This window comes from Strix uralensis, chromosome Z, assembly GCF_047716275.1.
Source record: "Strix uralensis isolate ZFMK-TIS-50842 chromosome Z, bStrUra1, whole genome shotgun sequence".
NCBI classification, from domain to species: Eukaryota; Metazoa; Chordata; class Aves; order Strigiformes; family Strigidae; genus Strix; species Strix uralensis.
Window position 1 is genome coordinate 82,131,338 of NC_134012.1, and position 15,466 is coordinate 82,146,803.

At 40.7% G+C, this 15,466-nt stretch overlaps 2 protein-coding genes across 4 annotated transcripts in view; one reads left to right on the forward strand and one right to left on the reverse strand.

The window, feature by feature from the left end:
- The window catches only part of MTREX (Mtr4 exosome RNA helicase), a 46,484-nt gene extending 45,262 nt beyond the window's left edge, over positions 1-1,222 (reverse strand). Inside the window, exons 1-2 of one of the 2 annotated variants that reach the window (XM_074855081.1) lie at positions 900-1,218; positions 369-500 (exon numbers count right to left, since the gene is read on the reverse strand). In XM_074855081.1, coding sequence (XP_074711182.1) covers positions 369-500; positions 900-1,003 — 236 coding nt within the window. In that variant the 5' untranslated portion in view covers positions 1,004-1,218. Of the gene's footprint in view, positions 1-368; positions 501-899 lie in introns of both variants that reach the window. The other variant, XM_074855082.1, reaches the window with a different exon arrangement.
- A 207-nt stretch (positions 1,223-1,429) lies between these two features.
- Positions 1,430-15,466, forward strand: part of DHX29 (DExH-box helicase 29) — a 32,288-nt gene continuing 18,251 nt past the window's right edge. Inside the window, exons 1-14 of one of the 2 annotated variants that reach the window (XM_074855271.1) lie at positions 1,430-1,632; positions 3,671-3,744; positions 4,556-4,669; positions 5,221-5,350; positions 6,667-6,809; positions 7,927-8,049; positions 8,486-8,612; positions 8,937-9,098; positions 9,677-9,842; positions 11,494-11,617; positions 12,030-12,626; positions 13,324-13,467; positions 13,561-13,737; positions 14,343-14,483. In XM_074855271.1, coding sequence (XP_074711372.1) covers positions 1,455-1,632; positions 3,671-3,744; positions 4,556-4,669; positions 5,221-5,350; positions 6,667-6,809; positions 7,927-8,049; positions 8,486-8,612; positions 8,937-9,098; positions 9,677-9,842; positions 11,494-11,617; positions 12,030-12,626; positions 13,324-13,467; positions 13,561-13,737; positions 14,343-14,483 — 2,400 coding nt within the window. In that variant the 5' untranslated portion in view covers positions 1,430-1,454. Of the gene's footprint in view, positions 1,633-2,544; positions 2,567-3,670; positions 3,745-4,555; positions 4,670-5,220; positions 5,351-6,666; positions 6,810-7,926; positions 8,050-8,485; positions 8,613-8,936; positions 9,099-9,676; positions 9,843-11,493; positions 11,618-12,029; positions 12,627-13,323; positions 13,468-13,560; positions 13,738-14,342; positions 14,484-15,466 lie in introns of those variants that run through there. The other variant, XM_074855272.1, reaches the window with a different exon arrangement.

The window sequence follows — 15,466 nt, forward strand, 5'->3', positions numbered from 1 at the left end:
GGTACAGCAAGCCTGCCTCCTCCCCTGTGCATCACTGCTTATCTCTTGCTATATGCCTGAAATCAACACGATGGCTTTGACCAAGAACCACCGATCCATATGCAGTAACCACAAATACATGAACTTTTCATACTGCAGTTCCTTGTCTGTCCTCAGTATCATTTTAAACGTACCCAGTGGTCATCACCACTGAAGCTGTATTACCAACACATCCTCATTTATATAGATAATGAAAAATCAACTTCGTATGCCTATTCATCTTTATATGAAAACAATGCAAAGCTACTTACATTGACTATGCACAACTAGCATACGGCTAACCAGCATGTCATGTTATGCTTTCCCTACACATTAAGCTGGGTACTTACTTAGCATCTTCTGATACAACATCCTCTAATTTTGGCTTCTTTCCCAAAATGGTATCTTCAGTACTATCAACCTCAACTTCCCTTTTGGGCTTCCCTGTCGCAACTACTGAAGATTTTTCCTCCAATTTTTTTCTGCAACATAAATAGAAAGCAAATTTAAATTTTGTCTTTTACATACATACTTCCAAAAAAAAAATCAGGTATCCTATAAACAGTGATCACCCTACATTCAGAGCACGACCCGGGGAACTCCACCCACGAAAAATCTCTGTTGGGTTTTCAAACCACTTCCCAGATGAGCATGCCCCCACATCCCCGCGCTTCCCAACCGCCCACGGCGCCCGGGCTGGCTACAGCTTTGGGGCTAGGAATCCCAGGGAAGCGCTTCCCTTTAGGCTGCACCGACTCTCTGGTCCGAGGAGGTTCAGTAGTTCAGATAAGCAGGCAGAAGCCGGGCCCAGCAGTGCGGCCCGACACTCAGCCGCCATAGCACCCCGGCACTGCTTCCCCGGACCCCCACTGCGCCCTCACCCTGGTCTCCTGGTGTCCTCTTTGCTCTTCTTGGTGGAGGAGGCGCTGGCGGCCGAGTCCTCCTCAAACACGCTGAAGAGCTCGTCCCCAAACGCGTCCGCCATCTTCACCACCGGTCCCACAATGCCTCGCGTGGCACTACCTCCCCCACCGACCCTGATCCTTTCCGCCCCTACGGCGGTGCTGCACCCCGAGAAGAAGCAGAGCGCCCCGCCACCCCCGGGCACCGGGAGCCCCACCAGCGGCCCGATCCCGCTCCCGGTCCCACCCCACCAGCACTGGGGCAGCGTAAACCTCCCTTCAGTGAACAACTACCCCCGCCAAGCCTTTCCCACAAGCCCCCGCGACCGGCAGTGGCCCTTGCCCCGGAACCTGATCCCCGCATGGCCTAGAAGGCCTAGCGGCGGCGAGGTGCGCTACCTCAGGCGCTGACCAATGGCGGGTGGAAGGCGGTGCCATGCAGGAGGCACTGGCCAGTGGGAAGCGGAGGGCGGTACCAAGCGCCGTGCCCGGATGTGGGGGGGCGCGTCGTTTCCAGTACGGGCAGGAGGTGCCATGGGCGGCCGTAACAAGAAGCAGCGGGCGGGCAGCGCGGCCCACACCGCCTCCGCTGCCACTGCTGCTGCCCGGGCTCGGGCTGCTGCGGAGGCTGGAGCTGCCGCTGCTGCGGAGGCGGGTAGCCGAGTGGCGCCGCGGCCGCCGCCCGCCTCCAAGGAGCCTCGTGTCAAGCAAGGTACCGGGCCCCGCGGCGTGAGGCGGCCCCGGCCAAGGAGCCCCGGGAGCGGCTGTGCCGTGGGGAGGAGGGTCGCAGGGTCAAGGCGGCGGAGGGGTGTCTTGGATGGCCGGGAGCACATGGAGGGGCAGCTTCGTCGGGGAGCCTCCGAGGGCGCGGCCTGGTTCTGCCTGGGCGCCTCGGCGTTATGTGAAAAGGCCTGCTAAAAGACTTGACGTAATTGAGCGTCGAGAGGCACCTTAAATCTCTCTGACACGGGGCTGGTCAGGCCTGGCTTTAGCCTGTCTCACTTCCTGGGGCGTCCCTGAGCAGATGAGCATTGTTGGCATTGATGTGTTGTGTTAGTTACAAAAAGTCTGTCATTAGATTATTGGCAGCTCTTGTGGAGTAAGTGTTGATGTGGCACTTTCCCAGTAATGAGCTGCTTTTGTAGATGTTCATTCTGTATGTGCTCAAAACCAACATAATGTGGATTTGGGATTTTTTTTTTTTTTTTTTTTTTGTCATGAGAAAAGCCCAGAACAATTCTGTGGGCTGAAGGCACTTCAGTGTTGGATGAGCTGAGGGATGACTGTTTTGGCTGCAGCCTGAAAAACTAGTATTGTGCAGCACTGTGAGAAGTCTGTTTTCAATAAGCCAGCTTTACCAGAAGTAGCTCAGATACCTTATAAGATCAGTAACTGCTTATGTTGCAGACTATAAGCAAATGATGCAATGGCCAGGCCATTTGAAATTACAACTTGTTAACAGAGTATTGCATTCCATTAATTTAACCTTCTTGAACTTATTAATGTACACTGCTTTTACAAATTTGGGCTCTGCTAAATGTATTTTTTGTGTCTCCCACTTCTCCCAACACCGTGGCGCTCAGTCCTCTTCAGAAACTATCCTGCATCTCTCCCAGGTTGTCTGCTGTGGTGAAAAATAAGTCAGTGTAAGTGATAGTTAGTGTAGTCTTAACTACTGTGTAGTTGCACAGCCTACCAGTAAGTGCCAGTGATTAGCTCATGAATGCTAGTTGCTCTTTGTAGCTCCTGACCAGATTTGACTGTTTTTTTTCTGAAATGCAGTTGCCTACACCCAGTGCCAATCTAAAATGCCTCTCCAGAGGCAGCCCTGCACAGATGAGCTGTCCAACCCGCCTGCTGGCAGGCTGAGGAGCTGAGAGGTAGCTGTGACTCCTGGAGCACAGCTGTGCTTCCTCTGGGGTGGCATACAGCCTTGAATGGTGGTGAAAGCTGGGAGGCTGCTCAGTTTCTTTATACCTGTGCAGTACCAGAAACAGTATGTGTGTTCTGCAAGTGATGGAATCCAACAGCAAGCTGTATGTTGTCATTCTAATGACAGTAAATAGCTTTGTGAATTAGTATTTTTTTTCTAACATCTGCTAAATGAAAAGCATTTAAGAGTGACCACAGTAGATCAGACCAAAGGCCTCTAACCCTGTGCCCTCTCCTAAATAGGGGCCAAAAGCAGGTACCTAGGTAAGAATAGGTCAGACGTGCAGTGATACTGCTGTAGGGTACTCTTACGTTCTCCACCAGTTGTGACTTGGGGTCTTCCTGAGCCAGATGCAATGTTTTTTCAATGCCCTCCCAAATCGGTTTCTTTACTACAAAGTTATCGTGTCTGTCCTTGGTCTTTAGTAAATGTCCAATATCCACAGCTTTAGTGGCAAAGAGTTCTGTTACATAGCTATGCACTTTGTGGTAAACCCTCAACAGTCTTGCTTGTTTTGAAACTGCAGTTAGCTTCCCTGTTTGGCACTCCTTGTTCCAAAGTTGAAAATGAGCAGTCAATCCCATTTCCTCTCATTGTGTCACTTTGGATTTTATGTTTTGGCTGCTGAGAGTCATACTCTTCTTTGTTACTCCTTGTTCAAGGGTCATTTCTGCACTGGTGATACGTACATATGTGTTTCTGACAAATTAGTGTGGTATTTGCTTGCACTAACCTGTGTTATGTTGTGTCTGCTTTAGCTACTGTAAACAATGTTGTGTGTTCTGCTTATGTGATGATAGTTATTTGCAATTTGCAGGTCCAAAAACTTACAGTTTTAGTTCAACAACAGATTCCAGTGCTGCTGCAAATCTAGATAAATCAGTTCTTAAGGTGAGTATCTTCTTGGGTAAAACAACTTTGGTTTTCCATAGTGCTCTTATAGCTGAGTGAGTATTTCTTCAGCTCTTCTTCAGCATTATGTTATGCAGGTAAACTGTGTTCATGTATTAGACGTTGAATGTCTTGAGCTTGATATGTTTGGGATTTTCAGTGTGCTTTAAGAAATAGGGGTAAAGTAACAGGGCAGGAGGGTGTCTGGTTTTAAGTACAAATGCCACATTACATGCAGAACTATTAAAGAGTTATGTTTGGGCTTCTGCTGTGCATGTGGATTCTTCCTGTTGGAGGAAGAATACAGATTTTGTACAACAACCTCAGTAGCAATCAAAGCTTGGTTCATGTTTTAGAAGTGTTAAAAATACTAAAATTATTATTTTACTAACATTATTTTTTTTAAGCCAGACAGGAAAGGTAGTGTCACAGATTATATTTTGATGATCGAACTATTTTATACCAGTTTTGGTAAGCAGAGGAGAAAGGCCTTGTTCTTTCCCGTGGAAGTTTTTGAAATTTCCTTACAGTATTTTCCCTGACATACTACATTTTCCTGAAGATGTATAGGCCTTCTTTGTAATAAGGAGTAAACTCTTCTATTTCAAGTAAAAGCATATAGCTTGCAAAAGTAAAAAGAAAAAAGTGTCCCTTTGATAAGAAGTGTTTACCACGCTTAGGGAAAGCTAGAAAAGTTGGGATTTGAATAGTAGAGAGATTTCTGCATTTATTTCTTTAGCTATGAAGAGCATTGATATATCATAAAAAATTGTAAAGTTTTGCTTTGTATCAACTGATTTTCTCTGTGCAGGTAATGATAAATGGTCATTTAGAGAAAAGGATTATTGATGTAATCAATGACCATAAAAACCAAAATGATGACAAAGGAATGATTTCCAGAAGACTTACTGCTAAGAAACTACAGGTAGAGTTTAAAGTGGTGTTCTCTGACCATTGTTTAATTAGAATAAACAGTTTCTTTTTTGTCATTCCTATCATGTATCATGCTACACTTCTGCATGCAGTACAAGCCAGTGTAGCATGTTTCTGGTAGTTACATTGATGATTCGTCAGTGAAACTGACAAATATGCTTATTAGGAAATAGGTCTTTATGCATTCAGTAACTAAAACTGGAGTCTTCAGACAGAATAGAGGAGTAGAACTTAATCTGAATATTTTGTTTCCTACATTTTTTGTTACATATAGCTGCAAAATTTTAGGTTTATCTTTCTAACTAGAAAATAAGCTGTGTACAGAGGCTGGAGTGTAGCTGTATTTATACATATGCATACATATTTACAATTAAAATATAAGTTATATACGCAAAACACAATTTTCTACTCAGTCTCCTAATATATTTAAGCTGTTTACCTCCATTTACTGCCAGTTACCTGATATGTGGGAAATAGGAGTTTACAAGCCTATATTAGATTGCTAGACTAAATTCTAAAATTTACTGACTTCTTTATTTATAGGATGTATACATGGCTTTACAAAGATTCTCTTTTAAGACTGAGCACATTGAGGAAGCAATGAAAAATACACTTTTATATGGTGGGGATCTTCACTCTGCACTTGACTGGCTTTGTTTAAACCTTCCTGATGGTGAGTATGGTGACAGAGAATTGATTACAGTTTTTAACAGAAGAGTAACAGGACCTGCTTTGGCATGAGAATGCTTCATAGTAGTAATTAAGTATATTGTTTCACCAAGACTGGTAGTAGTCACAATTGTCTTGGTTTGAGCCCAGAGGGCAACTGAGCACCACACAGCTGCTTGCTCGTTCCTTCCCCCTCAGGGATGGAGGGGAGAAAATACAATAAAAGGCTCAGGCATCAAGACAAGGACAGGGGGGCTTGACTCACCTATCATGGTCAGGGACAAAAGACAGACTCATTAGGGGAAGAAAAAGAACGTCAATTTAATAACACCACTACCACCACCACTTAATTTTCCAATTGGAATAGAACAGTGAGAAGTATAATCACATCTTAAAAACACCTTCCCCTCCCTTCTTTCCCAGTTCAGCTTTGCTTCCAATTTCTTTACCTGCTACACTCTCAGAGGTGTAGGGGAGCAGGGAATGGGGGTTGTGGTTGGTCCCTCACGTTGTCTCTGCTACTTCCTCCTCCTCAGGGGGAGGACTCCTTACACTCTTCCCCTGCTTCAGTGTGGGGTCCCTCCCACTGGAGACCAGCGTGGGTCCCTCCCACGTGTTGCAGTCCTCCCAGCGCTGAGCTACAACAGTGGGGGCTTCCAAGAGTCTCAGCATTCCTCAGGCACAGCCCCTTGCCCCAGTGTGGGGTCCTCCACAGGCTGCAGATGGGCATCTGCTCCATCAGTGACCTCCATGGGTTGCAGGGGCACAGCCTGCCTCTCACCACGGGCTGCAAGGTGGGGTCTCTCCTCTGGTGCACCTCCTCCCCCGCTTCATTCCACTGACCTACATGCATAGGTGCCTCCCTCAACTCTTCCTCACAACTCCCCCTCCTCTCAGTTTCCCCTTCTTAAATACATTATCACAGAGGCATGGCCACCATCGCCAGTTGGCTCAGCCTTGGCCAGAAGTGGGTCTGACTTGGGGCCGGGGGATCTTCAAGAAGCTTCTCACAGGAGCCACCACCATAGCCTCTTCCCCCACACACAAACCCAACACAACAGTGTTCCCTTCCCAGATGGACTGCTGACTGGTTCTGGGATATCTTTTTTTTAGCGTATAAAGTCTTGTAGACCTCTTGTTCCTACTCTTAGGGTTTTATGGAAGTCCAACAAGCAAATGCTGGTTTATCAAAATGCTAAAGACTAATTTTATTTCAGGCATGTTGCTTTTGTTTTACGTCCTTCGGGTTGGTTCCCAACACGCTTTAAAAGACTTCCAGTAATTATTATTGACATATTCTGTGCGTTTTTTATTTTGAAGATGCCTTGCCTGAAGGTTTTAGCCAGCAGTTTGAAGAACAGCAACAGAAACCTAGAGCAAAATTTTGTTCTCCTGTGTCACAACGTGAACCTCTACCTTGCTTAGCAGATAACAAAAAGAAAGAAAATGGCCCTGAAACTAAGGTAATCTGAGAAATTCATTAGTATTTACTGGGGGGAAGAGAAGATGAAGTTTTCTAAAATACAGAATTTGTATTGACTTCCAACAGTGCTGTGAAAAACTTCTGAAAATATGATATGCTTTATAATTGTCCCCCATGGTATTTTAACTTCAGTGGGATGGTCAGTTGAAGGTAACAGTTTTCTCTTGTGAAGTCTAGAAGGCTCTTCATAGTTCACTTTTTTTTTAGTAAAACATAGCTGAATTTTCTCCTGGAATGAGTACATTCTGTTTATTTACAGATGGCAATCTTTATATACTAGTATGGGCTTAAGTTTGCCTGTGTATTTGCAGTGTTTTGATTTATGTGATTATTGACTTTTACACCTAGAAATCAAAAGATTTCTTGCAAATTTTTTTTTTCTTACAGCAGTTATAATTGTTCAAGTGTTAAGATCTAAGTAAATTGTGAGATCTTTACCCTGGTTGGAGAAGTTTGCTCCATGTTTTATTGTTATTTATGTAATACAGCTATCACATCCAACCTATGGGGAGGGGGGAGTGACTAGGATTCCTAAATCCCCTTGGTATGGATTAAGGTGAGAACACTCAAGGTCTGTACATAAATATCAACTTTAATGGGAACAAATATTCTGTAAATGTTGGCACTCTCACAATTATGTCTACCTAAGCTATAAGGCTTTATGGGGAACCAAGATAGGCCTTTAACAACTTTAAGAGAAAAGAGATAGAGAAGAGAGAGAGGTCCTGGATCTAGTGTCGGACCTGCCAACAGAGGGCCAGTAGAGAGTCCCCTCTAGACTTGTATGTGCCCTTATTTATTGGCTTCAGCTCCTGGGCTTGTGACACCTTCTCTTGCCCGAGTTCCAAGAGTGGTTGAGACACCAGTCAAATCAAGAGAAGTGACACCAGGCCCCTCCCTGTGACTTACTTCTGGTCCCTCCTCTCAGGGAATTGCCCAGGCTCACCGTACAGGCACTTGGGACTTGTCCCTTACAATAACTTAGTTTTTGTATATAAAAAAATCTTTAAAAATAGTTCCTAAATACTGACAGAGAAAAGCATTGGTCTTTTCACTTGCTTGTTATCACTACTTTTAATTTTCATTGTTCTTCCTAGGAGACAAGTGTGGGGAAGCAGAAAGAAGTGAGTATGAAAGAATGGATTTTGCGATATGCCGAGCAACAGAGTGATGAAGAGAATGAGTCTGTGAAAGAGACAGATGAAGAAAAGTTTGACCCAGTAAGATAGAGCAACACTTCATGAAAGTCTTTCAAAAACTTGTATGTCTGGTGCATCTCCAAGTGGTGGAGCTGTTTGTTAAAAATTGGGGATTGAGTACTTTTTTTATGTTAACCTATTTTTACATTTGCAGGCTACTGAAGGGGAAATGGGTTGAAACTTCTGCTTTCTGAAGCTGTTTTTCCTTTCCTATTTTTTTTTGTACTGGTCTCAAAATACTGAACACATTGTGCTAGAAAGGAAAAAATTTTGAAACACATCTCAGATTAGGAGAGTAACTATCAAATTCTGAGAGATTTTGACTGTTAGTTACCTAAAAACTAATTGTTCCTCCTTTGTGTAAGCTTGGTATAAAGGACAAAAAAACCCCACTTTTTTATTAGTAAAGTGACGAGCATACAATATTCAATTTGTAATTAATAATTGTTTGAAATAGAATGAGAGGTATGTACATCTGGCTGCCAAGCTTTCAGAAGCAAAAGAACAAGCAAGCATCTCCAAGCAAGACAAAGACAAGCAAGGCCAGAAGGTAGCACAGGAGAAAATAAGAAGAATTCAGCAAGGTAGAGCTATGCCAATTACCTGTGTCTTTATTTTGTGGCTTGCATATTTGTTAGTCAAGTAAGTCTCTGAGTCAGATTGAATTGATTTCGTCATCTTTTATGCCACTGTGTGAATTGCAGGCTTTCATGAATCTGTCCTTTCCATGGCCAAATTTTAAAAAGTCAGTAATATTTCACTACTTCTGGTTTTGGGTACTTGGTATGAATTAATATAATTGGGCTTTTCTTTTTAAAGAAGAGATGTTTAATATAATGGAGCTTTTTTTTAAAAAAGAAGAAATGCTCAGCAATTGGTGAGTGTAAGTTGTATTCTCTCTCTGACAGAAATGGCTATACTTGAAGAACATCCAGTATTTAATCCGGCTATAAAGATTTCAAACCAACAACAAAATGAAAAGAAAAAAACTCCATCACCTCAGCCTCAAGAAACCACTTTGAATTTGAGCTTGCTTGAAAAACCCGATGGTGCTGCAAAGGAAGAAAAAGGTGTGTTGGAAATGGTTCAGTACAAATTTGGAATGTATCACAAATTTCCAGTGTTAGTTCTTGTTTTTCCAGGCTGTATTGCACTGCTGAGTCATCAAGCTCTGATTGTGGGAGAAGCAGGTGGACTGCCTCACTGATCAAGTTGACTTTAAAGGATCTGTCTTTGCTTTTAGCAGATCATGTTGAAAGCTATTTTTGCCATAGTGTCATGTCTAAAATTTTGATTTTTTTAATTATAGGGCTAGTTACTGTTTCCATTGTCACCCTCTTTTTAAACTATTTTAATTGTAAACCTTCAAACTGTTACATTTTCTAATAACCAAACTTTAGTGAAAGCTCTTAAATTATTGGGTGTTCAAAGATGGCAAACAAAATACTGTAATAAATTTCCTGCTAGATACTTTTGTGGGAAAAGCAGGAATTTGTCATGTATTAGTATTTCTGTAATACATTTCAGAAAAGACTGCTCTGTAGTAAAAATACATTTGAAGAAAAGGTAAAAACCCTTTTGACTATCAAAGGAATGTAAAATAAAAGAAATTTTAGGAGACTTAAAATGTGTCTTTCTGCTCTTGCAGTGAAAAAGAAAGAACCGTTAGATATAAGAAATTTTGATTATAGTGCTCGAAGCTGGACTGGTAAATCTCCAAAACAGTTTTTGATTGACTGGTGTAGGAAGAATTTTCCCAAGAGCCCAAATCCTGCTTTTGAAAAGGTTCCAGTTGGAAAATACTGGAAATGTAGGTATGTATTTCCTAGAAACTTTACATTTTCCTTTTGGTTCATATAAAAATGCTGGCTACTTCTGTCTTGTCATGTTGATCCAGATTTATATGAATCTGGTGTGTTTAACCCAAACTCTTTTTTTAGTCCACCAGGGAGGTATTTCACTGTGGATATTTTTGCAAAAGTAGTGCTTAGACAGGACAGTATCAGAAAAACAAGATTCTAGTGTATGATCCCATAAAGAAGGGATTAGTTTTTAATTCTGTACTACTGAATGAAAGGTTCTGAAGTGAACCTGTGAGATAAATTTGGACAATTAAGTTCTGGTATTCTCATTCAAAGTAATGTATTAAATCACAGGTTTTAAACATACGAATACCAAAACCTCTTTGGGGATTAAAAGTGGAGGTTAGAAATTTATATGAAAGGTAAGTTTGTAACCAGAACAGTGCAGTATCAGTGATTTTTTTTTTTTTTTTAATTTCTTTTAGAAAATGAATGTATAATATAGTGGTATAAAGTAGAGTATTATTACAAAAATAAAGTAGACACTGCATTACAAACAAGTAATGCTTCTGGAAGGAACCAAGTAAAAGAAGCTGTCATCTTGCTCAAGTTAAAAGCTACTAGTGTTCCCCTAAGAATATGAGAAATTTGACTGCTGATCTGATTGGCATGTATCTTACACAGGTAGATCATTAACTGTCATCTCAATCTCTGCAAAGTAGTTACAAGCACACAAATATTTAGTCCCTCTTCCAAAGCAACTAACCGTAATGGTAAGCTGTATGAATATAAATACCTCTGCTTTGATGAAAGTGAAGACATTTGTTAAGAGTAAAAAAAAAAAATCACAAGTTCATGGCTAGAATCTGCTGCTGAAAATTTTCTGCTATTCAGTTGAGCTTTATCAGCTGTTTCGGTTTACAAAGTATTACTGAGTAACATTTAAGTTTCTTTAGCTTAGTTTCTCTATTTTAATTTCATTCATGTTTTTGTCCTGGCTTTGGCTCAGATGGAGTTAATTTTTCTTCTTAGTAGCTGGAATAGTGCTGTGCTTAGGATTCTGGATGGGATTTGGTATAAGAATAATGTTGGTAATACACTGATGTTTTCAATCATTACTAAGAAATCAAGGACTTTCCAACTTCCCATGTCCTGCCTGTGTGCAGGTGTTACAGGAAATTGTGAGGGAGCAGACCCAGAGCACCGGACCCAAATTGGCCAATGAAAATATTCCATGTCATGTAATGTCATGTTCAGTGTATAGAGGAGGGTTGACCAGGAAGGGGGGGGTTCTCTCTTGCTTCCAGAATTGAGGTTTTGGGATCTTGGCTTCTCCAGGATTGCTAGTTGGGAACGGGCTGGGAATTAGTTGGTGGGTGGTGAGCACTTGCATTGTGCATGACCTGTTTGTATTTTTTATCATTATTATTGTTTCATTTTATTTCAGTTAAACTGTTTTTATCTCAGCCTATGAGTCTACCTACCTTTATTCCTCCAATTCTCTCCCCATCAGCTGGGCAGGGGAGGGTGAGTGAGCAGCTGTGTGGTGTTTGGCTGCTGGGTGGGTTAAAACCCTGACAGTTTTAAACAAAAACATTTAACAGGTGTGCTATTTATATAGGTAACAGATTTAAAGAAATGCCTGTATGAATTTATCTTTAAGGGTCAGGATTACCAAATCGTCAGATGATGTAATGGTGATGTGTCCTACAATCGTAACAGAAGATAGTATGCAAGCACAGCATCTAGCTGCTACTTTGGCACTCTATCATTTAACCAAAGGACAAGTAAGATTTTCACCAATATTACTGTTTTTAGCCTGGACTCTGCCTCTGTGCTTGTTTGTTGTAATATCCATAGTTAAATTCTAAAAACAGTTTAATGAAGTGTTTCCCATGAAATTCTTTGCTTTTATTATATGTTCATTTACTTTCATCTGTAATTATGCGTATGTGTTACAGCATACAGGGAGGAAATTTTTTGATAGTAAAACTGTTCTTTTGGTCTTGTAAAGAATGCAAGCCAGTTGAAAATAAAGTCTATTGTTGACATTTATATTACTGTTTTCATCATTTCTGTATTTAGAAATAGCTCCCTATTTCATATTTTGTCATATCTTTTGCCACTTAAATTCATTTACACATAAAATGTTAGTGGTAGTACACAAAGTAATTTTTTTCTGCTTTTTTCCACCTGAAGTCAGTTCATCAGTTACTGCCTCCTACTTACCGAGATGTCTGGCTGGAATGGAGGGATATTGAAAAGAAAAAGGAAGAAGAAAACAGGATAGAAACCAACAAACCTCGTGATAACTTTATTGCTAGATTATTAAATAAACTCAAACAACAGCAACAGTTACAATCTGAAAACCAACTGAAAGTATCTGAGGGTCCTGAAGATTCCTGGGAAAACTTAGTTTCTGATGAGGACTTCAGCAGTCTCTCCCTTGAGACCTCAAACACAGATAATTTGGAACCATCAAGGATTTTGTTCAAAAAGCTGCAAAGTTCCTCCAGATACCAGAGGCTTCTGAAAGAGAGACAGGAATTACCTGTGTTTAAGCACAGATATTCAATTGTAGAAACTCTTAAAAAACATCGAGTAGTTGTTGTGGCAGGTGAAACAGGCAGTGGGAAGAGTACCCAGGTGCCCCATTTCTTGTTAGAAGACTTGTTGCTAGATGAAGGATCAAATAAATGTAATATTGTTTGCACACAACCCCGAAGAATCTCAGCAGTGAGTCTGGCAACCAGAGTTTGTGAAGAGCTAGGCTGCGAATCAGGACCGGGAGGAAAAGTAAGATGTGTCTGGATTAATTTTTCTAGTCTTGATCAAATAGGGAGGGACTGGATTGTTGATACAAAGTAAAAACATTGTTTCTTGCTCAACGAAATAATTAGCTGTTATTTTCTCTTGAAAAGGGCTTCTTGCTGTGTCAGCTGTTACTTTCCAAATTGTCACTTGTGAACCTCTGGGTATCCATATATGATTTCTAAAATCTTTAGAGGTGCGTAAGAGCAAGAGTGTTTCATAATGGGATTGGTCAGACGACGGAGCAGATTGCCCAGAGACTAGCATCTCCATCATTAAGGATAGAGAAGTCTCCCCAGAAAAGTCAGAGCAATCCATTGGCGTTGAATGAGGCTTTGAGGCCCCTTCCAACATAAGTTATTTTGTTACTTGAAGAAAACCAAGGTCCTGTATGCTTTATGGTAGTGTATTTGTGCAAAAGAATTTTTGAGGAATGCAAAGAACTGTGAAAAGAACACTTAATTTACCAGGTCTTTGGTACTCTGGAGAACCTTAGTAGTGGATTTCGGTGTATTTTCCAGAAAGTGCGTATACGAAAAAAGTGTGGTAGTCATTCACCATACTGTTTAATTAGCAACTTGTGCAGTGTCTGAATCTAATAGTGCTTGAATTTCACTTCATTCTGAATATCTCTAGTTTGTATACTATTTTAAGTTATGCCTGTATTTTTAATTTTTTAAAGAATTCCCTGTGCGGATATCAAATTCGTATGGAATCAAGAACAGGAGAAGCCACCAGACTACTCTACTGTACAACAGGTGTCCTGCTTCGGAAACTTCAGGAGGATGGTCTTCTTTCAAGTATATCTCATGTTATTGTAGATGAGGTTATCAGCTCTTACTATTCTGTAGAAACTGTAGTTATTCTGGGCCTTGACTTGTACTAAAGCCTTACTATAGATATGTTTTTCTAATTCTAGGTACACGAAAGAAGTGTCCAATCTGATTTCTTGCTAATTATTCTGAAGGAGATCTTGCATAAGCGTTCAGACCTGCATCTGATTTTAATGAGTGCTACCGTGGACAGTGAGAAGTTTTCCAGCTATTTCTCACACTGTCCCATTTTAAGGATCTCGGGGAGGAGTTACCCTGTTGAGGTAGGTAAATGTTTCTTTAATTATGCAAGACACTTTGTATGCATGTGTTTGATCAGTTAGTGTCTATAGGAAATACACCTGTATTACTTGTTTCTTACCAAAAATACATAATTTAAATGTATGTTTCGAGCACTTGTAACACTTTTCCTTCCTGAAAATATAAAATAGCATCAGTGCTTTGAATTACAGTGTTGTACTGTTTTTTCTGATGGATTTTTAATTGATTAAAATCAGTCCATCAGTGACGCTTTGGTTTTTCTCTACTCAACCTAGGTAGAAAGGAAAGAATTAAAAGAATTCCCCTCACCCCCCCCATGCCAGTTGTCATTACACTCTTATGTGGGTTTCTCATGCATATTATATAAGCTATGGTAAAGGTAGTGTTGGTGATCGTGTGGAGAGGCCCATTAACAAACTCATAGCAGCTCTATGAGTTCAGGTTTTCAAAAATCATATGAAAGATGAAGTTGAAATTTACAAGATCTATTATAACATTAAGAGAAAGGCATGCCCTGTTTAGCTTTATATGTAAGCTTTAAAAAATGAAGAAGACTCTGGTTAGTTTTTGACATACCTTGTATTTCTTCTGTGAATTTTCACTAAAGATTTTCCATGTTGAAGATGTAATTGAAGCAACTGGCTATGTTCTGGAGAAAGACTCGGAATATTGTCAGAAGTTCTTGGAGGAGGAGGAGGAAGTAACAATAAATATTACTAGCAAAGGTGGAGGCACTACAAAGTATCAGGTAAAATAGGCATTTCTAGTTTTGGCTTGGAAGTATTGATTATTTTTTTATTATCACCTTAGTTCCTCTTATTAGATATGATTGGATTGTATAATATCAAATATTCTTTCCGTTGATAAGACAGGCACAATGGCACTCATATAGTGGAGACCAAATATTTATTAATGCTGCACCCTTATGTTTGTGTCTCCAGCTCCTTTATAGCTGATTTTTGCTATATTTGACATTTGAGTTCTCCTGTACAGATTCCCAACTCTAGCAGCAGGGGAAAGCATTTAAGTTTTTTTCTCCCAAAGAATTAATTATCCTAAGTAATGAACCAAAGAACAGAAGAGGCAAGGCCATATCCTTCTTAGCTGAAAAATTCCCAAGATCCTCCATCTTGGCATATCAAATGAGATGATTTACATGAGATTGTGTAGAGCTTTTGGGTTTAACAGGCTGTGGTTAATTCTGTAGCTACTCTTCTGTGACAGCTGTATGTGCTTTGGGATGAAAATTCTTGAAGGGAAGAGTATATGAATGCCATCTGACTTTAGGCAACTTGGGCTGTTCATCTAGATTGCTTTTATTTTGGGTAGATACCTGTCTGCTCTGACTTGCTCTCTCCAAATCTCTGTAGGATCACTTAGCTTGGTGTGATCAAACACTGATACATATGTTGAAAAACTGATGGGTTTTTTTTCCTAGAGTAGTAGTTATCCCATACATCACAACAGCATCCTTAAGTTGAAGCCCAAGTGCTCTCCTCAGTGCTCCTCCATCTTTGTGGTTTATTTCTGTTGAGCCTTCAGTACAGAAGGATATGTGGTGGCAAGTTTCTTTAAGTGTGTTGATTAACAATAAAATAATTTACAGTAGTGCCACTTAAGGTAGAAGTCCTATGCATCTGTAAGATGTTTACAAACAATTTAGATGTCTATATGTTCTGCTGACTCTCCCTCCCCCTTTCCTCCTGCTCCAAAACACTGCAGGAGTTGCCA